At 34.0% G+C, this 25855-nt stretch overlaps 4 protein-coding genes across 4 annotated transcripts; all 4 read left to right on the top strand.

Annotated features, from left to right (window-relative positions):
• Positions 1-6010: 6010 nt before the first annotated feature.
• Positions 6011-7522, top strand: LOC25492251 (secoisolariciresinol dehydrogenase). The gene is made up of 2 exons (XM_013600333.3): positions 6011-6171; positions 6579-7522. The coding sequence occupies exons 1-2, from the start codon at positions 6134-6136 to the stop codon at positions 7354-7356; spliced, it is 816 nt and encodes a 271-aa protein (XP_013455787.1). The 5' UTR covers positions 6011-6133; the 3' UTR covers positions 7357-7522.
• A 6144-nt stretch (positions 7523-13666) lies between these two features.
• Positions 13667-14930, top strand: LOC25492250 (secoisolariciresinol dehydrogenase). Its single transcript, XM_013600332.3, has 2 exons — positions 13667-13776; positions 14080-14930. The coding sequence occupies exons 1-2, from the start codon at positions 13739-13741 to the stop codon at positions 14855-14857; spliced, it is 816 nt and encodes a 271-aa protein (XP_013455786.1). The 5' UTR covers positions 13667-13738; the 3' UTR covers positions 14858-14930.
• A 3517-nt stretch (positions 14931-18447) lies between these two features.
• On the top strand, positions 18448-19773 carry LOC25492248 (secoisolariciresinol dehydrogenase). Its single transcript, XM_013600330.3, has 2 exons — positions 18448-18608; positions 18770-19773. The coding sequence occupies exons 1-2, from the start codon at positions 18571-18573 to the stop codon at positions 19548-19550; spliced, it is 819 nt and encodes a 272-aa protein (XP_013455784.2). The 5' UTR covers positions 18448-18570; the 3' UTR covers positions 19551-19773.
• Positions 19774-23121: 3348 nt separating this feature from the next.
• Positions 23122-24307, top strand: LOC25492247 (secoisolariciresinol dehydrogenase). Its single transcript, XM_013600329.2, has 2 exons — positions 23122-23282; positions 23438-24307. Exons 1-2 carry the CDS (start codon positions 23245-23247, stop codon positions 24213-24215), a joined length of 816 nt encoding a protein of 271 aa, XP_013455783.2. The 5' UTR covers positions 23122-23244; the 3' UTR covers positions 24216-24307.
• The last annotated feature ends 1548 nt before the right edge of the window (positions 24308-25855 follow it).

The following is a 25855-nucleotide window of genomic DNA, read 5'->3' as shown; positions in this document are numbered from 1 at the left end:
GTATAGGACTTTTGATATTCTCACCCCACACGTCAAATGAAAATAAACAAGTATTCACATATGTAAGCAATAAAACAAAGCGTAAATATAAACTAAGGAAAACTAGGCGCGACCCGCTAAAAAGAATCCCCAGTGAAGTCGCCATTTCTGTTATCATGGTTTTGGGGTGCCAAGCCATTAATTGGACTTGAACCTTTCGACCGTTGATATCTCTCTTTTTTCTTGGGAAGGGTAAAAGGAGAAAAACCCTTAAAAAGTTCTAGATTCGGGGGTCGTTTTCGCTACGGGAAGGTGTTAGGCACCCGGAGCGATTATGGTATTCCATAAGAACCGCTCTCCTAAGTTTATTTCTACGCTTTAGTTTTATTGCTTATTTGTAAAAAAAGGGAAGGTGTGATTAGTTAAGAATGGGGGGTGAGAAGAAGTAGAATTTGATTTTTATTTCGGCTTGGATGAGTTTTGACTCATTGCCTACGTACCCTTTTAAGGGATCAAAACCGTTCGTAGTTCATTCTCAAAAAGGTTTTGTTTTTGTTGGTTGATTTTAAGTTTGAAAAGAGATTTTGAAGAATAGAGATGAGAGGCCTCAAGGGCATAAGGTTTGGAAAGTGTGAGGTGGAATTACTCATTTCGCTAAATGAAGTCTAAGTATGGTTAAAGTTCATTAAAGGTTTTACTTAAGAAAAATAAAAGGGAAAAGTTATTGGAGTTTTGACTCCATTTTTTATGAAAATATTTGAAGTGAATTTATTTGCATATTTTTGGAAAAAATTGGATTTTCTCTAAGTGTTCGAAACTAAGCGTTCATCTAATCATGCAATCCTAGCCATACATCTATGCATACAATCCTAAGCATACATCTAGGGTGAGTGTGTGCGTGCCGGTGCGTCATAGTGTCCATAGTCCATATTACAAAAATTGCCTAAATACATTCTATGGCCCCTTTGCCAAGCTACAAACCAATGATAACAAATTACACCACCAAATGAATTAAAACTTGCAAAAGTAAATGCTAAGCTAAAGAAGGTGGAGGAGGTGGTGAAATGCTATGAAATGTATGGCACATGAGATGAAATAGTTAGTAAAACAAAGCATAGAGTAAAGGAAATGCACAAGACAAAATAATATTGAAAAGGGAGGAAATGAAAAGAAATTAATAAAGTGTCAAAAATACGCATGAAAGTGGTTATAGAATTCTAGTACATGCATGACCCCTAATTCCTTCATTATGACAAATTTTAGAGGTCTTGTTTGGTGTCGAAATGAGGGAAAATAGGACACGTTTTATGCTAGAATTTATAGCACACTTTCACAATATTTTAGCACTTCATTAACTTAGTAAAAGTGCATGTTAATTGCAAAGCAAAGAGGGAAGTAAAAACACTATACACAAGCAGCAACTTGCACCCATAACCAGTGATAAATTCATCACAAAAATTGCATCTTAAGAACTCATATCACATGCCAACGTTTTCATGAGGAATATACTACTAAAATGCACAAAATTATGCCTAAGCACTCTAATTAACCAAGAAATATCACATACTCTCTTTTATCATTTTAAAACCATTGAGAAGTATCAAAAAGGCATGAAAATTCATCAAGAAATATGTGATAATTTTTGGAGATTTTTTAGAGCAAATTTAAGCATGCAGAGGTCCAAACAGCAAAGAAACATGGTGCAAATAGCAAAAAAACAGCAAAAATTGAAAATAATAGGCCCAAACCAAAATCAGAAAGCCTGGAAGCACAGGAAGCGTTAGATTGATCTGAAGGCTGAGAATGAGAGAGTAAAACCGAAAATAAAACCGGACCGGTTTAAATCTCTATATATATCTGTGAGATCCGGTTTTTTTTCATTTGTTACTCCTCTTTCTCTTTCTTCTCTCTTTTAGAGAGAGAAGCTCCACCTTCTCTCTAACTTTCCGGTCATCTTCTCCGGTTGGCATGGCTTTTCCGGCGCGGCGGACGGCGGTGGCGCCTCCGCGCCGGAGTTCGAAACTGCTCCGATTCAAATTTTTTTTACGTTTTTAAACATCCTTTTTTACGTATTACTCGAATCCGAGCTTAGATTTTTCAAAAGAGCTTTGAATCGGAGTAGATCTAAACTTGAACCTTGATGAAAAAACTTAAGAAAACGGAAAGGAAAAGGGGGAGAACGACGGCGGTTACCTCACGATTGCGGTGACTCTTGGCTTGGCGTTGTTGCTTCGTGTTCTTCGCGTTCTTCACGTTCTTCACGTTCTTGTGGCTCCGCGTGTTTGCTTGCTTGTTGCTTGCTTGCGTGCGCGCTGCTTGCTTGCGTGCGCGATTGCTTGCTGTTTCTTTGGTTCTGTCTTCTTCTCCTTCCTCTGTGCAGATTCGGTTTGCCTTCTTCTTCTCCCACCGTGATCGGTGCTTGAGTTCTTCACTTCTGGTGAGGAATTCGCACCTTGTATTGCGGTGGAATCGATTCGATGATGAAGATTCGTACACGAATCTCTGAGAATTTCTGATGAATTTTCGGTTTTGGTTCTTGTGTTCTTGGTGGATCTGTTTTTTGATCTAACAGAATGGAGAGAGAAAGTTTGGATCTGTTTGTGATGTGGCACTGTGTGAATGGAATCCCTGAAAAAAATCTGACACTGTTTCCCTTTTATATGCTGCCATGTGTACCTGAACCAATAAAAAAGTGACATCTGGACTGGACTAAAATTTGTGCGAAAATTTGGACCAAAATGCCCTTTGGGGCGTTTCTGCAAAAAAAATGATAATAAAAGGACTGAAATGCAATTTTTAGAAACTTTTGGACTTAAATGTAATTTTTAAAAATAAAATTGGACTAAAAACAAATTTGATAAAACGTAAAGCGAAACAAAAATAAAATTGACAAAACGGACTAAAACGAACCAATGGCCTAAATGAGGTACTTCAAAGTAACCTCTCTATGCCAAAATTTTGTGTGAAATGACCAAAATGCCCCTAGGGCTAAAAATGACCTAAACAGATTCAAATTGGCTTGACACTGACTCAGATGCAAACTTGAGATGAAATGTTAAAAAATGAATTTGAAAAGACTCAGGGACAGTCACAAGGATGAAAATGGGTCCCACTGCAGGAAATGACCAAAATACCCTTCTGTATGACTTTTTGCAAATTTTGAAATAAACTGAGGTAAAAACAATGTAATGATTCAGAGACACTTTTGAATGACTTACAAGACAAGTAAAGACATTTCAAAAGGTTTTATGCAAGAAAAACACAGGTAAAATTGTGATTGAAAATACTGCGAGGCAGAGACAATTTGAACTATGCAGTTGAAATTTGATAATTGACAAAGTTTGAAATGAAATTGGGCCCAGTATTTTTAGGTCCAAAAACAGGGTATAACAATATGTAAGGTTATACTTTAAGTAAACTGAGCTTAATATCTATTTACTACTCCTAAAGTTTGTGTAAACATGATCTTTTGTAAACAACTTGTTATTGTATATCTCCAGTTTGAGATTAGGAAGTCCTCTAGGTTGAGGCAAGGAAATTATGGACAAGGCTACCTTAGTGGTATTGTTGTAATCAAGATTTAATTATAGTGAAAAAAATTCATTGAAAGTGCAAAGGAACTGGAAGTAATCTCGGGTTATGGGGTGAACCAAGATAAATTCTTGTGTTGTCACTTTCCCTTATATCTTTACTTTCCACTGTTATCTATATCTTCTAAAGAGTTTCAAAAGCGTTAAACACAATTCAAAATCCCCTTTCTTGTATTTTTCTCACCTTCATGGAGTAGATCCTATGTGGGGTTCAAGGATGGACGATCTATCACCGTAGGCGGATGGATGGTAGGGGTGGTCATGCAACTTCGTAGTTTTCTGTTGTTAATGTAACATTTGAACAATTTACATTTTTTATTTGTGTTTGAATATTTTGATGTAACCTTTGAATATTGTTGTTCCTTTTTTATCTATGTTTAATTTGTGTGGTTTCATATGTATCCAATAATTTTTTTTCATATGATTTGTTTTGATGCATGTTCAATTCATTCCCGAAGCCTCAATTTAACAAAAAAAGAAGCTAACTAATCAACACAATTTCTGTTTTTATACTGAAACAATTAAAATTATATAATTCGAACCGTATATTACTAGTTTTGATTATATAATCTAAAATGTGTCAACTTACACTCTGTAATTCGTTTTTGGGATGGTCTTTTGGGTGGTCTGACACATTTCAAATTATATAATCTAAAATATTATTAAAGTTTTCAGATTGTATTTTCTGAACTGTATATTTACAAGTTTTGGATAAACCATAGCAAAATTGTGTTTTTTTATGGATTTTTAGAGGTTCCAGATTATAATATCCAAAAACCTTAAAAAAAAGAGTTCAAATTATATAATCTGAATGGAGTATTTTTGAAATTCAGTACGACACATGAGAAGAGAGTATAGTGTAAAAAGAAATTGTCTTTCGGTAGGACCATCATTTAAGAGCCCATATCATCACCTCTACTATTCATAGGGAGAATTCATGCAACCCCAAATACTCATTCATTCCTGGAGTGTATTGCTACATTTAATGTTTTTCATTCCCCATTTCTGACATAGTAATGTTTGTGTTGTTCCATATGTATCAATTTTTTTTTTTTACATATGATTTTTTTTGTTGCATGTTCAATTCAATCGCGAAGCCTCAATTTAACAAAAAAAAAAGGAGTTAATTAATCAACATAGTTTCTGTTTCTGTACTGACTTTGAATTATATAATATAAAATGTGTCAACTTACACAATGTAATTCATCTTTAGGATGGCCTATTAAGTGGTCTGACACATTTCAGATTATATAATCTGAAATATTATTAAAGTTTTCAGATTGTATTTTCTGAATTCTATATTTACAAGTTTTGGATAAATCAGAGCAGAATTTTATTTTTTGGATTTTTAATGGTATCAAATTATAATATTAAAAAACCTTCAAAAAAGACTTTGAATTATATACTCCAAATGATGAATTTTTTTAATATAGTACGACGTGTAGGAAGAGAGTAGTGTAAAAAGAAATTGTCTTTAGGCAGAACCATCATTTAAGAGCCCATATCATCACCTCCACTATTCACATGGAGTACTCATTAATTCCTTGATTGTATTGCTGCATTTAATGTTTTTCATTTCCCATTTTCGACACAGTATAGTATAGTAACCGAAGGTTAAATAGTTCAGCTGATTTAAGTTAAAGGTTAAAAAGATGGAGGTTTTAGTAGATTCAAACCTAAATGAAAGAGAAAAAACTATTCTAACAACTAATTAATAACATTAATAGTTTAGAAAAAACAATCACTTCATCCCACCATTAATGTCCACCATTATTACTCCCTTCTGAATCCCCAATATTAAATCTCAACCCTTGAATTGTACCTATAAACTAGAATTCTCGACAGATATTGCTGTGCATGTACTTGTTTGTTTGTCTATTTGCGCTCATGAGGAAGTGTGGGTGGGAAATGCGCCATGATGGATTGATTGGGTCCAAACGATATGTAATGATGTATGAATTTAGTTAATGAACTTTTGTATACTGTAAAAAATAGATTATACTTAAAAGTGCACTAAATTTCTTATGTTTAGTAAAAAAACATATTTATCATATAAATAGAACTGACAGGACTATGACTTATTTATTTTCTCTTAACACAAATTGTAAAAAGTTAGATCTGATAATAAGAATGGAAAAAGTTGGAAAAGAAAAAAGTCTAATGAGTTGAGAATTTGTTAACGAATTCGTAAATGTTTGGCACATATCATTTTCAACAATAGTTTCAAAACAACACATTTTTTAACAGACATTTTTTCAACACATTATTTATTGATTAGTATTCACATCGATCCTACTAAATTAAAATGAGATTCACATGATTTAGACGTAAGTGAATTTTAAGCAATCAAAAAGACGTGTAAAAAAATGTGTGTTAGAGAATGTTTAGTTAGCACTTCTTTTTAAAAATTAAAACGTGTGATTAATTGGTTTCAGTTTCACGTGTTATCATTAAGGAAACTTTATAAAAATTCAGCTTCAACCTTCATATATAAATACTAACCCTTGGTTCCAACTTAATTGCCACTTGAGTCTTCACTACTCAAACAAGTGAAAAGCTCACCCATGACAAGTGTTCCTTTGGTTTCTGCTGCCCTAAGAAGGTAAACAAGTTGCAACTTTTTTCCTTTTATGTATGATGAAGCATGAAATTTAATTTAACTTGTAAATGGTTGATATAGTTTTGAGTTGGTATCCTAGCTCAAAAATTAGTTAAAATTATGAATTAATTTTTCTACATGGTACGAATATTCAAAAAAAGTAATGAAGAATTATTCTACACTTTTTTGGGAAATAGTTTTAAAGTTCATGTGATTCTACTCACACAAGATTATCTACACCATCATACATAAAAATAATAATTTAGATTTTCCTTTTTTTAAAATAGATAAAAACTTTTGAACATAATAAGTACGGTCACCTTTTTTCTCAAAAAAAAAAGGTACGATCACCTTTGCAACTGAAATTAATTGTAGTTAACTTAACATATCATGCTCAATTGATTTGCAAGGCTTGAAGGGAAAGTGGCTCTGATCACCGGTGGTGCAAGCGGCATCGGCGAGGCCACGGCAAGACTCTTCTCCAACCACGGAGCTCAAGTCGTTATAGCTGATATCCAAGATGACATAGGTCACTCTATTTGCCAAGAGTTACACAAATCCTCTGCTACCTATGTCCATTGCGACGTAACAAAGGAAAAAGACATTGAAAACGCCGTAAACACAACCGTTTCCAAACACGGTAAATTAGATATCATGTTTAACAACGCAGGCATAACCGGTATAAACAAAACAAACATACTTGAAAACAAATTATCCGAATTTCAAGAAGTGATTGACATTAACTTGACCGGTGTATTTCTCGGAACAAAACACGCTGCTAGGGTAATGACCCCCGTTCGACGAGGTAGCATAATTAACACAGCTAGTGTTTGTGGATGCATAGGTGGTGTGGCTTCACATGCCTACACAAGTTCAAAGCACGCCGTTGTTGGGCTAATGAAAAATACGGCCATCGAGCTTGGACCGTACGGTATTCGAGTGAATTGTGTGTCACCTTATGTTGTCGGAACTCCGTTGGCTAAGAATTTCTTTAAGCTTGATGATGATGGAGTTCTAGATGTTTATTCTAACCTAAAGGGTGCTAATCTTTTGCCAAAAGATGTGGCTGAAGCTGCTTTGTATTTGGGAAGTGATGAGTCTAAATATGTTAGTGGTCACAATCTAGTTGTAGATGGTGGACTTACGGTCGGAAATAATGGATTTTGTATCTTTAAACAATCTGTCTGAATGCTTGGACCGTACGTCTACTTAGATACATGTGTTTATGTTTAATTATTGTTTATTTTTTTTCTTTTAAAGGACTTTCAATAATTGTTGTGTTTGAGTCTTGTAACTTTCGTCAAAGCTGGTACGTACCCCACTATGAATAAAATTTGGCAAAATTACTCTATTATTCCTTTAACTTAATATTAGATAACAATTTTGTTTTTATATATTTTTTCATGTTATTTTTGTTCTATAGGTCAATTTGCATATGCATTTTTTAAATTTAAATCTATGACTTCATTTCGATACGAGATTTTAATGTTAAAATATGTGGTTCTTCATTTATATTTCATATGAATTTTAGATTTTATATATGTTTAAAAATCCATATCCAATAAAAATAAAATTATATTTGAAATTAATTTAAAAGACAATTAGTGTAATTTTGCCATAAAATTTTCAATCAATACTTATAAAATAATATTATATTCGTACAATCTAATAAAACTCATATTAGCAAAACTAAAATTAACTTAAAATGAATGCCATTTAACTTTTTTTTTTCTCCTTAAAAAAAACTCCTTTTTTCTAAACACACTTTTAATGGTACTTGATAAAATTAACCCCCTTGAGTTGTTTGAGAGTTTAGAGTGTACGTATTTCAAGATCTCAAGTTTAATTTCCCCGATATCAATTTTGATAGACTAATCCATACATAGCTTTGCTCTGTATTTAAATTGAGCCCTCACAAAAGCACAGTGAAATTGAACCACTCGAATTAATGTGTTTTTGGGTCAGATACTAAGTTTTTTAAAATAAAAAAAAATACTCGATAAAACTAATTTGATAAAAATTATTATCATCTTTATAAAATTTATATTCTATTCTTAATCTTTATGTGTCAATTATTCTTTTCATAAAAATAGATTGTACTCGGTCATATAAACATATATTGACGTTATTGACGTTAGTGTAGTACACGTACGGTGACAGATTGTCTAAACATATAAATGTTTGTTATTTAAACAAGTGTTTGTGTGATAGTTGAACAAGAAGATTTACCATGTTCTAAACATATAAATCTTGGTGGTGGTGGTGCAATCCTCTGTGGCTTTAAACAAGAAGATTTACCATGTTTTAAAAAAGATTTTGTTTTTTGAAGTAAGGAAATCAGATAGTTAAACGTACATAAAGATTTTGTAGTAAAAAAACAAGCACAATCAGAGAGAAGAGAAAATTCACTCAGAGATAGATTATATAAAAAATTCCAACTCATCTTCTTTACCCATATTCAATTATATATTATCCCAATTCTCTTTAATGAAATTGATTCCCAAATTCTCTTCATTGTGCTTTCCTTGCCATGTGACACCTTTCCCTTGTTAGCACTCATTATAGTGAATCATTGAAATTGTCTTTTGATTAGTTAGAGCTTGATATATACGGAGATTTCGGTTTCCGGATTCGACATTATCGGAGTTTACTAGTGCAGTGGCAGTGGATGGGTAGTTGATCGTAAAAGTATCCAAGGGTCATGGTCTGTAGAATATTGAGGGTGGCGGTGGTATGCTTGTGGTTGTACGTTACCGTGATTGTCACAATGAGGATGGTGAATTTGTTTAGAGTAGTGATATTTGAACAACTCTTTTGGTACAACTTTTGGGACAACCTTATTGTGTTCTCTTCTTATTGGTCAAAAACATTAGAGAACAATAGAGAGAGAAAAAGAGAGAGAGTAAGAAGATAATGTGAGTATGAGAGAGAAGGTTGTACAAAAGTTGTACAAAATAAGCTTTCAATTGCACCATTCCAACACTCCCAGACTCTTGTTATGAAAACACCATTCCAACACTCCCAGACTTCCCTAGTAACATCACAATGAAAAAGCTTTCAAGAAAATGCCATAACTTTTGACGGAGTCGGGCACTTCTAATTATGCATAAACACCTTCAATTGCACTTCTGTGTGCAACTCCTCCACAAGCATCAACCCTTCCAACTTCTTATACATTGATTTCACCGAAAACCTACTATCATCTTTCAACTTCCACCACCACCCATACTCGGCTTGTGCCCCCTATAACCCTCCAAATCCTCCAATAACTCCCGTAAAATATTAGACTCCCAAATGAAGAAAGGACGCCTCTAAGAGAAGGCCCAATTAATCTTTGTTGTATTATTTATCCACAATTCACCCACTTTTACCTCTTTTTGATTAGATAAAGAAAAGAGCACGGGTATTTATTCCGGAAAGAAAGTTCCCCCCTCCAAGCCACCTCCCAAAAGCTAGTATTTCCTCCATTCCATGCTCTTCTAGAAATTTTCGTATTGAACCAATTTGAGTCGGCCCCATCGTCTCTATATTATATGCTTCCTCCACCGAGATGCATAAGTGGGCCTATCATGATCACCACCCTCCACCAAACCACCAATTGACCTTCCATATTTCTCCACCAAAACCTCATTCCATAAAACATTTCCATCTTGAATGAAGCACCATCTCAAATTGACCATTCTCACATTCCTTACCCCCATGCCACCTTTACATTTCAGTTGGCATACCAAAGAAACTTGTTTTGAATTCTATCAATCTTCCTCCACACCTTAAGGGCGTCTTCAAATAAGACAAGTAAAAAATACGGATTGAATTCAATACCAAATTAAAAAGTACAATCATGATGCGATGGAAACAGGCGATGATAACTAAAAAAATTATAAATAGGATGAGGATTAGAAGTAGAATGGTTATTTCGGGTTTCACCTTAATGAATGTTTTGTCAAATCTCAGGGCTTTTCTAAGATCCTATTGAGAGGCATTCTTGGACGTGATAGTCTTTACAAATTTTATTACAAGTCTCTCTCCATCACTATTGCCCCTGCCTCTCAAGCTTCTAGTGTCAATAATGCATGTTATTCCTTAAATTCGACTTTGAACTTTAATGCCTCTCTTTGTAACAATGTTGAATGTTCAAGAAATAGTTGTTATTGTTAAATCTTTTCCTTCATTGTATAACAATAATTTGCATTGCAAACTTGGCAATCCTTATCATGAAGAGCTTAGGAATGTATTGCAACTTTGTAATGTTCAAGAAAACCATGTACTTTATCCCACCTTTTTTTTTATCCATATAGTTGGTTCCTTACAATATGCAACCCTAACTTGGCCTGAAGTGTCCATATTTGAGTTGTTACACAGTTTTATTTTATTTTGACAAAACAACTCAAATTTAGTTGCACGGTTTTAAATCCAAACCAGTCTAAATAAAACTGCAAATGGATCCAAGCAAAATGAAAACTGCACAAAACTGAGTATTATTAGATATGTTTGTATGTCTTTTTGTGAAAACTACAAATATTATATATTGAATTGATTTTTCAAAACTGAATCAAATCAAAACTGCCAAAACTGAGTATTATTAGATATGTTTGTATGTCTTTATTTATTATTTTCAGCAGATGAATGAAATGACAATAACCATTTAAAACTCACACACACAAGTGCATGAGGTGGAGTTTAAACCCCGATCACAGCGTCTGACCTATCCATTTCAACATTTTTAAAAGTAGAGTTAGGACTTGTGGACGCTTTATTTATTTTTTATTAGTATGATATATGCATTTATTTGTTGATTTCTAATATTTTTAAAACTACTTATTAGTTTAATTTTCTTTTTACTGTTTTATTTGTTTAAACATAATTTATCATTTTCATTTTGTAATATATATCATCTTTAGAATTTTGTTTTAAAATTGATCCAAACTGTAACACCCCAAATTTCTATTTTATTAAATTAATAATGTTAAATAGACGAACTTTTTCTATGCCACTTGATGATGTCTCGTGAGACTATTCTTTTTCTTCCCTTGTTGCACGACAACTTTGACATTGTGTGAGGTGTTTTTCTTTAGGGATCGTGCCAACCAAGGATGATACCAATGGAGGATATTTTTTAAGAACTTTAAATTGTAATTTTTTATATAAAAAAATAAAAAAAATGCATGTTTTTAAATATAAATTTGAAATTGAAGTACTTAACCTTTTAAGAAATAATTATTAATTTAGAATTTTAAGTAGTGTTTGGAGCACTTGTTAGCAAAACTCTTTTCTTTATCACATGTTTCTTTTGGTCTGTTTTTTTTTTCCTTGCTAAGTTCATTACTGCAAATGTGCTGTGCAAGTGGTTGTGATTGCATTATTGAGTGTCGAAATTATGTCATTGTCCTTTTGAATGTGATTTTCAACATCCACAACAAGAATATCTATAACGTGTTTCATGTTTCCTCGTGTTCCTTGATGGATTTCATGTCATATCCTTGTTAGTATCTTCTTGCGCTAAAAGGACGTTATGGACTGATTTAATCACGAAAAATGTTGCTAATTATATCCAATAACATTTGAACAATTGTTAAGTAAAGCTCTTGTTACCAAAGTGTTTCGGTAACTGTTTTTTAGCAATATGAGTAACAATTATAAAATGATGCTTGTTTGCATTTTTTGTAACATTAGTATCATTAGTAGTAACTAAAAAAAACTGTCGCCTTCTTAGACTTCAATCAAATTTGATGAAAGATTAATTTGAACTAGCCAAAAATTGAAGATCAAACTTTATCTAAATTCAAAACTTCAAATATGTTATCATACAAACTTTTAAAATTGGATTTCATAATGGACTGAACCGTGCAACACAATTTTAATTACACACTAAAACAGTTGCAAATTTTCATCCGATGAAGCATGTGTTCTATAAAACCCCCCTGTGCATAGCTCTTATTCTTGCAGCCAAATTGTGATTGCATCAAACTCCATATCTGAATCCATTCAAGAGGAAGAAGAATCCAAAGACCAAAGCATACATTGGCTTGAAACTAATGCATAAGTTTGTCGCAAATCAAAATAGGAAAATGCTAACAAGTGTTCTTAAAACACTTGTTAATTAAGAAGTCTAAAGAAGAAATTTTGTCTTGTTCTCAAAGCATTTCTTAAAGCACTTGTCGCAAATCAAAATATGAAAATGCTAACAAGTGTTCAAAAAATAACTTTATTTTACATAAAATTCATCAATTATTTCGATTTTTAAATCCTTAACAAGTTCCTAAGGGTAATGATTATTGGAAACATTATTAGGGGCACATTACTGCATGAAGTGATATCTCAACAAACCTATAGAACCATGATCTCGGAAAATTGTTCAAAACAATGCATTTTAAATGCATATATGTTCTTTTCGATATGAGTAGTGGACTAGTGGTTATTAAGGAGCTGTAAATATAAGGATATGCAGATTATATTATCTAGGTCACAGACACGATACAACTGATCTAGTATATGTGGTAAACCGCGTGGCCAAATATAAGAAGACAAAAGTTTAAATTAATCAAAAAAATATTAAATTTAACTCATGAGAAAAAATTTACAATAATTTTACGTATATAAAACAAGAGAAAATATATAAATCTCTTAAAGCAAATGATTATCTTTTGAGTATTTTATTTCTCATAACTTTGCACAAATAAACTTATTTTTGGTGTAGCTAAACATATTTTATAGGGGTAGCTAAACATAAAATACTCATACCAATACAAAAAAAAAAAAAAATAAGAAAAATGCTTTTCTCCCAATAAAAAAGCTCAATTCCAACCAAACTTTTGAAAATATCTCTGCGTGAGTTAACTTAAGTGGGTGTTTTTTCATGTTGAACATCTACATGAGTTAACTCAAGCAGGTTATATTTTCATGTATAACACTTGCATGAGTTAACTTAAGTGAAGTGGGTGATGTCCCCAGCAAAAGGTAACTCACGCAGCGGAAGTTAACTAATGTATGAGTATTTTTGGAAATTTGAAAGTGAACATTTTTTGTTGGGAGAAGAACATTTTTCAAAAAATAATTTTTGGGTAGCCATTTGAGTGCAGATCCGGTCCATTTGAGTATTATATATTTTCTTTGACACACATGGAAAACGTAAGAGAAAAATGTCTGCTGAGTTGTGAATTCGTTAATTTTTAGCATAATTTTTAAAAATTAATACTATTAGCTCCGTGTTATATACGGCGGTCAACAAAGCCAAATAGGAGTTACTTAAATAAAGAGTCTTGTAAACGAATGCCCGAACATTCGTTAACAATACTAAATTAAGTAATTATTCTTTAAAAAAATTAAAATTTTCAATTTTTAATGTATTTGTTGCACAAACTTTTATAAAAAGTTATCTTTTAAGGTCCTTAACTAGTGCCGCATTTCCCATAAATAATTCAGTATCAACATTAGAAGTATATTAAAATATTAAAATTTGGGACTTATATTTAATGCATGATGTGATAACGTAGTTGAAGGACTCATATAGTGAAGATTCAATACAACTTGACTTATCCTCGACTATCCAGAAACGTCAAAAAGCTCAGCAATGGCAACCGTTCCTTCTGTAGCTGCAGTCTTAAGAAGGTACTACATTCTCCCCACTCAATTATAAACAAAATTATGTACCTATTTTCAATCTTATTAAAGATGTCAAAATTATAAACAAGTTAAATGTATTTAATTTTCTTGTTTTTCAATAAAGAAAAGGAAAATGTTAATGAGTGTATTGAGACATTTTTTAAAGACTTTAAATGGTATGGTTTTATGAGAATTGAAGTATATGATTTTTGTGAGATAATTTCTTAATTTGAAATCCTTAAACAGTATGGATCTGAAATTAAGTTATAGCTAACTTAACATATGCAATATGATCAATTCATTTAAAAGGCTTGAGGGGAAGGTGGCTTTGATTACCGGCGGTGCAAGCGGCATCGGAGAGGCCACTGCAAGACTCTTCACCGAGCATGGAGCTCAAGTCATTATAGCTGACATCCAAGACGACAAAGGTTACTCAGTTTGCAAAGACTTACACAAATCATCTGCTTCCTATGTTCATTGTGACGTGACAAAGGAAAAAGACATTGAAAATGCCGTGAACACAACGATTTCCATGTACGGCAAACTAGACATCATGTTTAACAATGCCGGCATAGTGGGAGCAAACAAAACAAATATACTTGAATACAAGTTATCAGAATTTGAGGAAGTGATTAATGTTAACTTGGTTGGTGTCTTTCTTGGAACAAAGCACGCATCAAGGGTAATGATCCCCGCTCGACGAGGTAGCATAATTAACACAGCTAGTGTTTGTGGAAGCATAGGTGGTATGGCTTCACATGCCTACACAAGTTCAAAGCATGCTGTTTTGGGGCTGATGAGAAACACGGCAATCGAACTTGGACCGTTCAGTATTCGGGTGAATTGTGTTTCACCTTATATTGTCGCCACACCGATGGCTAAGAACTTCTTAAAGCTTGATGATGAAGGGCTTCTAGGGCTTTATTCTAACCTAAAGGGTACTAATCTTGTGCCTAAAGATGTGGCTGAAGCTTCTCTTTACTTGGGCAGTGACGAATCTAAGTATGTTAGTGGTCACAATCTTGTCGTAGATGGAGCAGTCAGTGTCTCTAACAATGGATTTTCTGTGTTTGGACAATCTGTCTAAATATGTGCACAGTATGTGTTGATAGTTTTCTTTATGCATAATGCAATTATTGTTGTTTTGGGTGTCTTGTAAGTTGCATCAAGACTGTTACCATTGGAATATGACAACGTATTATGAATAAAGAGAATGATATTTGAACAACCATTTTATGACAACTTTTATGACAATATTTTCTCTAATACTCTCGTCATGTTCTCAATATTCTCCTATAGTAATAATTTGTTTTTTGAAGTTCTATCACTATGTTACTTGCGCAACAAGTAATCTCACAAACTCTATTTTAACATTACTTATATCACAAGTAATCACATTATTTTGACTAAGCTAAATTGAATTAATTCTCAAAGCATGACCTTAATTCAAGTTAGCCAAAGTTTCCATTCCTATTTGATCTCTTAGTTTCTGAAACACTTGCACAGTCAACAACTCTGCTATTTGTTCTTCATTTTCGCAATGCAGTAGCGATAGGTTTCCCATGCAGACCTACTTTGTAAGGTAGGTTTCTCCTACTATGCGCAATAGGATTCTTTTCCAATTGTATAGCTGACACATTGTCTATCTTCATTGTCACAACATCACAATTTTCACTACTTATCTCCTTTATCATATTCTTAAGCCATATTTCTTGACATGTACTTAGTGCAGCTGAGATGCACTCTTCCTCATAAGATGATAGAGAAACTATCAGTTGCAATCTGGGTTCAGCAGGTGATAGTGATACCGCACTATATATTGTAGTGTTCCATCTAAATATTCTTTAGTATATCTCTTGCATACCTGCTTTGATGCATTAAAATCCATTTGCTTGTTCTTAGAAACTCTTCCCAGAAAATATGTCAATAGCCGGAAATCTATTATAGCATCTTCTAATTTCACTAATTCAGATTTAGCTAGAAATGTTATGTTCCCAATCTCTCCCAAAATTCATATAGCTGTGGATACTCTTTCACCCCCAAAATTCTTTTGGCAAATGCTTCCTTTCAAGTAAAAATCATACACTCGCATTCAACCATTTCGTCAACAATGATTTTTTGTTGTTAGTGGATCCACCCGCTAAAATAAAAACATATATTACATGAGAATCAATTATTTCGTAATACAAACGATGTAATATATTTCGTAATCACCCAAGACCAATTTTTACTCGGTCTATGCTGACGTGCCACCCTAAGTGAGGTACCACGTGTTATTTTTTTTATTTTTTTTTTTGCTTTGGGGGCCAAAACTGCTACAGTTGCAAAACTTAGGGGACGATTTTATAATTTTTTTTTAGGAGGCCAAAATTGCAACTTCGTGAAAGTTAGAGGAAGAAACCTGCTATATTTTATAGTGTAACTTGAGTAGTCTAGGAAATATCCAGAAGCTCATCATCATATATATTATATCAAAATCAAGAATTGTTGATCTTAATAAATTTTTGTGAATGGATGTGCGATGAAAATGCTTTTTCTTGGTAATATCGATACTACTTTCACCGATGAGTTCAAAATTTGTAGTTGTATCCGATGCATTTAACAAACAAATTGATATTTATCAAAACCAAACTATTTTTTATTTTATACACGACATATAAAATAATCTAAAATAATAAGTTATTGTTAGAAAAACAAAAGATATATTGATTATAGAGAAATTCTTGTCTAGGAACGAACCTAATATATCATTCTTACAAACAATAAATTAAAACATGACACGTCATTGTTTTATTTTAAAATAATTTGGAAATAATTTAAGAAATGAAAAATAACTGCTCCTCCTCTCTCTCGACCATTATTTGCAGTTAGTATTCACCACCACCAATCATGATTAAAAGAAGAAAAAAATGACGTATCATGTTTTAATTTGTTGTTTGTAAGAATGATAGTTATGTTCGTTCATACACAAGAATTTCTCTTAATTATATCCATCGTTTTGTAGTGGCTGCTTTACATGATGTTGTAAGAACTAAGATGAGTTTTGCTTTTATTTCTCTTACAATGCAACAACGAATCTTCAACATTGACATATTCATGATGATTATATTTGTATGTTAAGTTACTTAAATCTATGAGGAGAGTTCAACCCAAAAAATTAGTCCATTAGGTAGGAAAGTCTCATGGTTTAAGTACCAAATCAAACACGTTTATTTAATCGATGTAGGACTCCTAACATTGCCACGCCCTTTAAGAGTCGGCGTCCACGACGACTTTCACTCTATCAAACTGACCCAATGGTAGCTCTTTCCTTTTTGGCGGCTTCACTCACCTATCAGTATTCAATGGAGCACCTTAATCCATAATATATGTAGCCCTTTCCGTGATCCAACTCTCAACGAGAGCATCAATTCTTAGGACTTAAGCCCATGAGGAGAGCCCAACCCAAAAGACTATTCTATTAAGTGGGAGAGTCTCGTGACGTAAGTATCACATCAAACACTTTTATTTAACCGATGTGGACTCTAACAGTTTCCTTTTTTTGTGACAAAAATAAAAGATATTCATTCATTCAAATTGATAGAATACATCAGAGACAATAGCATGATCAATATCGCTAAAAACATATAGGGTGAATCTGCAAACAAACTCACAACACCCAAGTTAATAACGTACAATAGCAAAATGCCTACAAATAATATGATGAAATCTAAATCACCAGAATACCTATGCTTTTGGATCTGCAACGTTGATGCCCAAATCATTAATTGAATTTTTGATTGTCTGAAGTTAATCTTTCAATACGAACCAAACGAACACCGCACAACAAAGGATGTGAAATCAAACAACGCTGCACAAGACGACGAACAGCACAACGTCAAATTAAGACGACGAAATCACGAACGAAAAACTTGATGTATGTGAAAATCACTAATTTAGATTAAAAGAAAGGGGAAAAAAGATGCAGAGGGTGATTCTAGGTCAAAAATTGACCTTAAATCACCCCTCCTCGATGAGCGAAAGAGGAAGAAAACTTAGAGAGAAGACAGAGTTTCTCTCACTAAAAACTTAGGGCCGGCTATTGTTTAGCACATTTACATATAACAATTTCCTTAACAGGCCACTAACCAACGTTCTACCAAATCATTTTCTCCAGTTTGTGAACTTGTCAGGTGGTGGCAAAGCAACTCGCGCCTTCCTTCAGCTTATTTGGCTTTTGTGCATTTGGGTTTTATGGAATGAGCGTAATAACAGACTCTTTAATAATGTTGTAACTTCTATTCCCAGGTTGTTAGATAAAGTTAAATATAAGTCTTTAGCCTGGTTGAAAGCCAAAAATGTTGTTTTTAGGTTTGGTACAGATAGTTGGTGTTCAAGTCCCTTTCAATGTTTGGGCATCACTTAATGGTTTGTTTTTGGATACTTGTCTGACTGTTTGTTTTTAAAGTAATTCATTTGGCACACCTTGTGCTAGTGGAGTTTGCTTTTGGCGGTTAATATATATTTCATTTTTAATTGTTCAAAAAAAACGTTTCTCATTCATTCATTATTGGTAAATGGTTGGTACACATCACTTTCTGCATAATTTTTAAAAATTAAAACATGTGGTCCATAAGTTCCTTGTGTTACTACGGTCCACGAAGGCAACTACATAATAATTCAACGCCAGCATTAGTACTATTGAAAAAATGATTAAAGCTTGGGGCTTTATTTAATGGACGATGCAATAAGATAGTTGAAGGAAGTGAAGATCCAAACCTATATTTCTCCTCGACTATCCAGAAACTTGAAAAGCTAACAATGTCAACCGTTCCATTGGTCTCTAATGCCTTAAGAAGGTATAAACAAGTTGCAACTTCACCTTATTTCATTTATTTCTTAAAAATGATATTTTATTTTATTTTATATATATATAATAAACACAATTGGTTATCACCTTATAGAACTGTAATTAAGTTATAGTTAACTTACAATTTGTCATGCTCAATTCATTTACAAGGCTTGAGGGGAAGGTAGCTTTGATCACCGGTGGTGCGAGCGGCATTGGTGAGGCCACTGCAAGACTCTTCTCCGAGCATGGAGCTCAAGTCGTTATAGCTGACATCCAAGACGACAAAGGACACTCTATTTGCAAGGAATTACAAAAATCGTCTTCTTCCTATGTTCGTTGTGACGTGACAAAGGAAGAAGACATTGAAAATGCCGTGAACACAACCGTTTTCAAGTACGGTAAACTAGATATCATGTTTAACAACGCTGGCATAAGCGGTGTAAACAAAACAAAGATACTTGAAAACAAATTATCTGAATTTGAGGATGTGATTAAAGTAAACTTGACTGGTGTCTTTCTTGGAACAAAGCATGCATCAAGGGTAATGATCCCCGCTCGACGGGGTAGCATAATTAACACAGCTAGTGTTTGTGGAAGCATAGGTGGTGTCGCTCCACATGCCTACACAAGTGCAAAGCACGCCGTTGTTGGGCTGATGAGAAACACGGCCATCGAGCTTGGACGGTTTGGTATTCGGGTGAATTGTGTGTCACCTTATATTGTTGCAACTCCGTTGGTTAAGAAATATTTTAAGCTCGATGATGATGATGATGTTTTAGATGTTTATTCTAACCTAAAGGGTGCTAATCTTGTGCCAAAAGATGTGGCTGAAGCTGCTCTATACTTGGGAAGTGATGAGTCTAAGTATGTTAGTGGTCACAATCTTGTCATCGATGGAGGATTCACGGTTGTAAATAATGGGTTTTGTGTGTTTGGAGAATCTGTCTAAATATGTGTTACGTACGTATAAGTATTTATCTATTCATTCATAACTAGCAAAATACTTGTGCATTCGCATTGATAAGTTAGTTCATAGTTGATATAAGATAAGATCGACCGTATATAAATGATGATAAGGTAATGGTTCCATATTCAAACTATTTTCAATTTATTAGTTGTATCAACATTGAACGGGAACTTCTCTCAATTAGAATTTGAACGTTAGTTCATCATGTTGTGAGTCTGGCTCTTGGTAACTTGGTATACTCCTATATTCGAAGTGTTTGATTAGTGAGAAACTTGTCAATCCCCTTGTTCCATGCTCTTCGTGCTTGCTTGATCCCATAGCGCTTTTCTGAGCTCATACACTTTTGTTTCCTGATTCTTCACTAAAAATCCAAGAGGTGGATCTATGTTTACTTTTTCCTGCATAGACCATTTTGAAAATCTGGTTTTACATCCAATTGATGTATAAACCAATTGTTGATGTTTGATATAACAGTTACTACTGATAGTTTCGATTCTTGAAAAAAGTGCAAATACTTCATCAAAGTCCGTTCCTTCTATTTGCAGGAAACATTTTTCTACTAATCTTCACTTTTGCCTTATCACTTCACTTCATTCATTGAGTTTATTTTCACTTTGAAAACCTAGTTGACTCCAATTGTTTTTTATTCTTAGGAAGTTGAACTAGTTCCCAAGTTTGGTTTCTTGCTACGGAAATAATTATATAGCATGAGAATTAATTACTTCGTAATGTTGGTTTGCAAGTGTGAGTTATATGTCCCATATCAGAGCCCCGGTTCGACGAAGTGTGCGACCGAGGCAGCCGGTGGTTGTGCAGAAAGTCGCAACGGCGGTACAAGCAGCAAGTGGCTCCTTGTGCAGGAACGGCGATACAGGTAAAATAAGAGTTTCCGCTTGAAGGGGGAGCATGATGAATAGATAGACTCACACTTGAGGGGGGTGTTGGTTTGCAAGTCTGAGTTATATGTCCCACATCGGTCCTACATCGGATAAAATAGTAAAGGTTGAATACCTTATAAATAAGAGGACCCATAAACCCATTGCCTTAAGGTTTTAGGTAAGAGTGTGGTGTCTCTCTTACTTGAGTGGTTGTTATAGCCTCGATGTGTACGGTCCCCCGAGCTTCTCCGGTGACCCAACAGATACAAACTATGTAATATATTTTATGGAAAATGTTTTATGGTACGACAGGTTTTTTAAAGTATATTTCTAGCCATATCTCTCTTTCTTAACTTATCACTTCAACGTTTTTGTTTTGTATGATATGGCATACCATGTATACCCTGATGGTTTGGCTTTGTTGAATTACACTACAATATTTCAAAAGGATGTTTTGTGGCAGAAGCACCGCTCCAAACTATTGGTGGAGAATATTGTGGTAATCCATTACCAAGTCAATGCAATTCATATTGTGAAATAATTAAGTTTATATATTATTTTACTTGTGGTAGAAAACAATATTTTATCTTACTTGTGTCAAAAAATTATATACATGGTCGTGCAAATGGTGCGATAAAGATGTCGTATCATATAGCACAACTCATATTTTATACGAAAATCCAAACAAAAACAAAGAACTAATGTAGCTCATGTAAATGTAATATATTTTATAGTGTACCTTAAGTAGTCTAGGAAATATCCAGAAGTTCATCATCAGATATATTATCAAAATCAAGAACTGTTGATTTTAATAAATTTTTGTGAATAGATGTGCGATGAAAATGCTTTTTCTTAGTGATGACTTCAAAATTTGTAGTTGTATCTGATGCATTTAACAAACAAATTGATATTTATCAAAATCGAACTAATTTCTATACACAATATATAAACTAACATATTCGAAATTATAAAAAATAATAAGTTATTGTTACAAAAACAAAAGATATTGATTATATCCATTATTTTGTAGTGGCTGTTTGCATGATGTTTGTAGGATGAGTTTTGCTTTTATTTCTCTTGCAATGCAACAACCAATCTTCAACATTGACATATTCACGATGATTAGATTTGCATGTTAAGTTACTTTTAGAACATTAGAGTGTGTTTGTTTCAAGTTATAATTGTTGATTTCTGGGAATAAAATGATAGGAATGTATATGTCTATGTTTGGTATAAGTTTACTAAATTTTATTCCCGTGTATAAAATGTTCCTGGGAATAGAAAAAAATTTCCAAGAAAAATGGTGGGAATAAAGTTCCCATGGAGATGGGAATAAATTTATAAATAATTTTCCTATTATAATCCCTATTTTTATAGTTCATAGGAATATTATAAAGCTAACCAAACATATTTTTCTTAAATTCCTTGGAATAAAATTTCTATCTTTATATTCCAAGGAATGTTATTCCTAAGAATAAATTTGATAAACTTAAAACAAACACACATGTGTCTTAAAACATGATTTTGTACCTTTCTCTTTTGCATCCTTTAATAGATGGGATTTCAAGACAAGAGGACGTGGTGAAAAACATGAACTTGGATCCTCTCCAGTGAAAATTTCACTAGATACTCTAGTGAAAATCTGAACTTTTAATTATCCTTTTAATAATTATAAATGCTTGCAATTAAAAAAATTGAATGGAGAGGATCTCACTGAACTCTCCAGTCACAGGAGAGAATCCCCTCCCATTAGAGTCTGTTGATGAATATCTGACATATATTTTAGTTTGTCGTCTAATCTTGATCATGTAATGATAGGATGATAGACGGATATTTTAGGATATGTCGTTAGCATTGCTCTCTTTAACATGTACCTCTATATATGATCGAGTCTATTTATTTAACGAGCTGGGTCGGGCTCTAATCCAGAACATGAGTATTATTGACTTATTTTTTTGACATAAATTTAAAAAGTAAGTAAAAAGTCTTACTAAGTTTCTATCATTGAAAACAACAATTTTTTCTTTCAAAAATTTGAACATACTATTTGTTTACTATTTTTCAATGTAAAATTTTGAGATTAGTTTCTGTTAGGACTTAAACTCATGACCCAACTCAAAAAATTGGTTCATTAGGTGGAAGAGTCTCATGGTTTAAGTACCACATCAAGTACTTTTATTTAGTCGATGTAGGACTCCTAAAATAGTCACACCTTTTAAGAGCCGACGTCCACGACGACTTTTACTCTATCGGCACTGACCTAATGGTAGCCCTTTCCTTTTTGGCGGCTTCACTCACCTATCAGTATTCGGTGGAGCACCTGAATCTAGAATATATATAAACCTTTCCGTGGTCCAACTCTCAACGAGAGCACCAATATTGTTAGGACTTAAGTCTATAAAGAGAACCCAATCCAAAAGACTAGCTAGTCTATTAATGGGAGAGTTTGGTGGCGTAAGTATCACATCAAACACTTTTATTTAACCGATGTGGACTCTAACAGTTTCCTTAACAGGCCACTAATTAACGTTTCTCATTCATTCATTATTGGTAAATGGTTGGTACACATCACTTTCTGCATAATTTTTAAAAATTAAAACATGTGGTCCATAAGTTCCGTGTGTTACTACGGTCCACGAAGGCAACTACATAATAATTCAACGCCAACATTAGTACTATTGAAAAAATGATTAAAGCTTGGGGCTTTATTTAATGGACGATGCAATAAGATAGTTGAAGGAAGTGAAGATCCAAACCTATATTTCTCCTCGACTATCCAGAAACTTGAAAAGCTAACAATGTCAACCGTTCCATTGGTCTCTAATGCCTTAAGAAGGTATAAACAAGTTGCAACTTCACCTTATTTCATTTATTTCTTAAAAATGATATTTTATTTTATTTTATATAATAAACCCAATTGGTTATCACCTTATAGAACTGTAATTAAGTTATAGTTAACTTACAATTTGTCATGCTCAATTCATTTACAAGGCTTGAGGGGAAGGTAGCTTTGATCACCGGTGGTGCGAGCGGCATTGGTGAGGCCACTGCAAGACTCTTCTCCGAGCATGGAGCTCAAGTCGTTATAGCTGACATCCAAGACGACAAAGGACACTCTATTTGCAAGGAATTACAAAAATCGTCTTCTTCCTATGTTCGTTGTGACGTGACAAAGGAAGAAGACATTGAAAATGCCGTGAACACAACCGTTTTCAAGTACGGTAAACTAGATATCATGTTTAACAACGCTGGCATAAGCGGTGTAAACAAAACAAAGATACTTGAAAACAAATTATCTGAATTTGAGGATGTGATTAAAGTAAACTTGACTGGCGTCTTTCTTGGAACAAAACATGCAGCAAGGGTAATGATCCCTGCTCGACGGGGTAGCATAATTAACACAGCTAGTGTTGGTGGAAGCATTGGTGGTTGTGCTCCACATGCCTACACAAGTTCAAAGCACGCCGTTGTTGGGCTGATGAGAAACACGGCTATCGAGCTTGGGCCATTCGGTATTCGGGTGAATTGTGTGTCGCCTTATTTTCTTGCGACTCCGATGGTTACAAATTTCTTTAAGCTTGATGATGGTGGAGCTCTAGATATTTTTTCTAACCTAAAGGGTACTAATCTTGTGCCAAAAGATGTGGCTGAAGCTGCTTTGTATTTGGGAAGTGATGAGTCTAAGTATGTTAGTGGTCTTAATCTTGTCATAGATGGAGGAGTCAGTGTCGCAAACAATGGATTTTGTGTGTTTGAACAATCTGTCTGAATATATGCTCATTATATGATTGATGATAAAGTAATTGTTGGATACTCAAACTATTCTTAGTTAATTAAACCTTGATTTGTCACATTATAAGAGTTTAACTCATTCTACTAGAACCAATCTCAATTTAGTCTACATATGTCTTTCTTAACATGACTTTTATAATACATGCGCATATGCATATCAATAAAACTATGCAATGTCCTATATAAGGACAACAATTCTGTTTTGAAAAAGGGAGACCTTCAACGCAATTCCAGCATCCCCTTCGAACAATGGTCGTCGCCAAGAGTCTAAAACCACCTTTCTACATCAAATACCATCCATCATTTCATCTTGAAGTTGTTTATAGTCTAAGCTTGGAGATTTGAAACCTTAATAGGTACTAAGTTAGTGAGTGCAAAGAAGCTCACAGTTGCTATACTTGGCTTGCATTCTTCTCCTTGTAACTTTATTTCCTCTACTGATTTTTGATGAAAGTGAATTTGTTCATAATATATTCCATTTCTATTTACTTAGAGTTCAGGGAAGAACAAGGAAGGGAAAAACCCACTGAGAGGAACAAAAGCTCACTTATATACGAAATGTGATCCAAAGGTGCCAACTCCTCATCACGCGCAAACACTCTCTCAAAAGCCATGCTTCTTTTAATGCTCCCTAGCAAGTAACACTACGTTCTAGACATGATGGCACCCAAGAGATGTCGTTAATTGGACAATCATTGTGCGCTAAGTCCAAGCATATTCTCTCAAAATGATGAGATGCGTATTTGGTGATACCAAGATCTCTCTACCGGGAAAACATTCCACTTGGATGGATAAAACGACAGACGAGGGTCCTTTTTTTCCTGAACGAGATTGTCACCCAATAATTGGATTCAGCAAAGGAGGCCACTCAAGGATGACACCCGCTTTGGACGACTGCAAACTTTAAGCTAGACCAAGGGTCCTTGTTGTTAGCATTAAAGTACTTTGAATTATCGATCCAAGAAGACTTTGGACGAATGTTCTCTTTTTATACCAATGCTTCTAATTATATAATTTGTATCATAAAAAAAACGGCACCAATATGATGCCATCCCTAAAATCAACCAGATTACGGTGCGGGTCGAGGGTAACATGAGGTCCGGGGGTTGACCACGCCCACACAAGCCGAAGGCAGCTCCCCGGGACCGAGGATTACCCACGTCCGTACCAACAGGTACGATTGTTAGGATTAGGTTTGTCAGCCAAGCCCTATGTAACCCCTATTTATACCCAGGAATCAGCCTTGGGTCAGGTGTGACACTTCTTACCCTAAACTTGTGACCTCTCATCTTGAACCCTTCACTTGCTTGGGGGTCGAAGCGTGTGCAGGTACACAACCACCCTCCATCTCACCGAGGGTTGACGATCAGCCTCACCGAAGCTAACACCACATTACAACTCAATCGACCAGGAAGATGGCAGATCAACCCCAATAGATGGTAGTTCAAGCAGAATTTTGAAGAAAAAAATATCAATTTCCTTAAAACTTTAATCAAATCATAATCATAACTTCAGTTGATCAAAAATAGTAAAGCCTAACTTACTTAAAAATGAAGATATGATCAAACAACATTTTCTTCGGTGCTAAAATTATTAGGTTTTAAATTATATGGCCTA

Source organism: Medicago truncatula, chromosome 4 (assembly GCF_003473485.1).
Source record: "Medicago truncatula cultivar Jemalong A17 chromosome 4, MtrunA17r5.0-ANR, whole genome shotgun sequence".
Lineage (NCBI taxonomy): Eukaryota > Viridiplantae > Streptophyta > Magnoliopsida > Fabales > Fabaceae > Medicago > Medicago truncatula.
This window is presented reverse-complemented; position numbering and strand designations above follow the sequence as displayed.

What these genes read in the sequence shown, in the direction of transcription:
- LOC25492251 (XM_013600333.3), top strand. Translation starts at nt 6,134, where the DNA reads ATGACAAGTGTTCCTTTGGTTTCTGCTGCCCTAAGAAG. An exon ending in GTTTCTGCTGCCCTAAGAAG is followed by an intron (nt 6,172 to 6,578) that starts GTAAACAAGTTG and finishes TTGATTTGCAAG; the next exon opens with GCTTGAAGGGAAAGTGGCTC.
- LOC25492247 (XM_013600329.2), top strand. Translation starts at nt 23,245, where the DNA reads ATGTCAACCGTTCCATTGGTCTCTAATGCCTTAAGAAG. An exon ending in GTCTCTAATGCCTTAAGAAG is followed by an intron (nt 23,283 to 23,437) that starts GTATAAACAAGT and finishes TTCATTTACAAG; the next exon opens with GCTTGAGGGGAAGGTAGCTT.
- LOC25492248 (XM_013600330.3), top strand. Translation starts at nt 18,571, where the DNA reads ATGTCAACCGTTCCATTGGTCTCTAATGCCTTAAGAAG. An exon ending in GTCTCTAATGCCTTAAGAAG is followed by an intron (nt 18,609 to 18,769) that starts GTATAAACAAGT and finishes TTCATTTACAAG; the next exon opens with GCTTGAGGGGAAGGTAGCTT.
- LOC25492250 (XM_013600332.3), top strand. Translation starts at nt 13,739, where the DNA reads ATGGCAACCGTTCCTTCTGTAGCTGCAGTCTTAAGAAG. An exon ending in GTAGCTGCAGTCTTAAGAAG is followed by an intron (nt 13,777 to 14,079) that starts GTACTACATTCT and finishes TTCATTTAAAAG; the next exon opens with GCTTGAGGGGAAGGTGGCTT.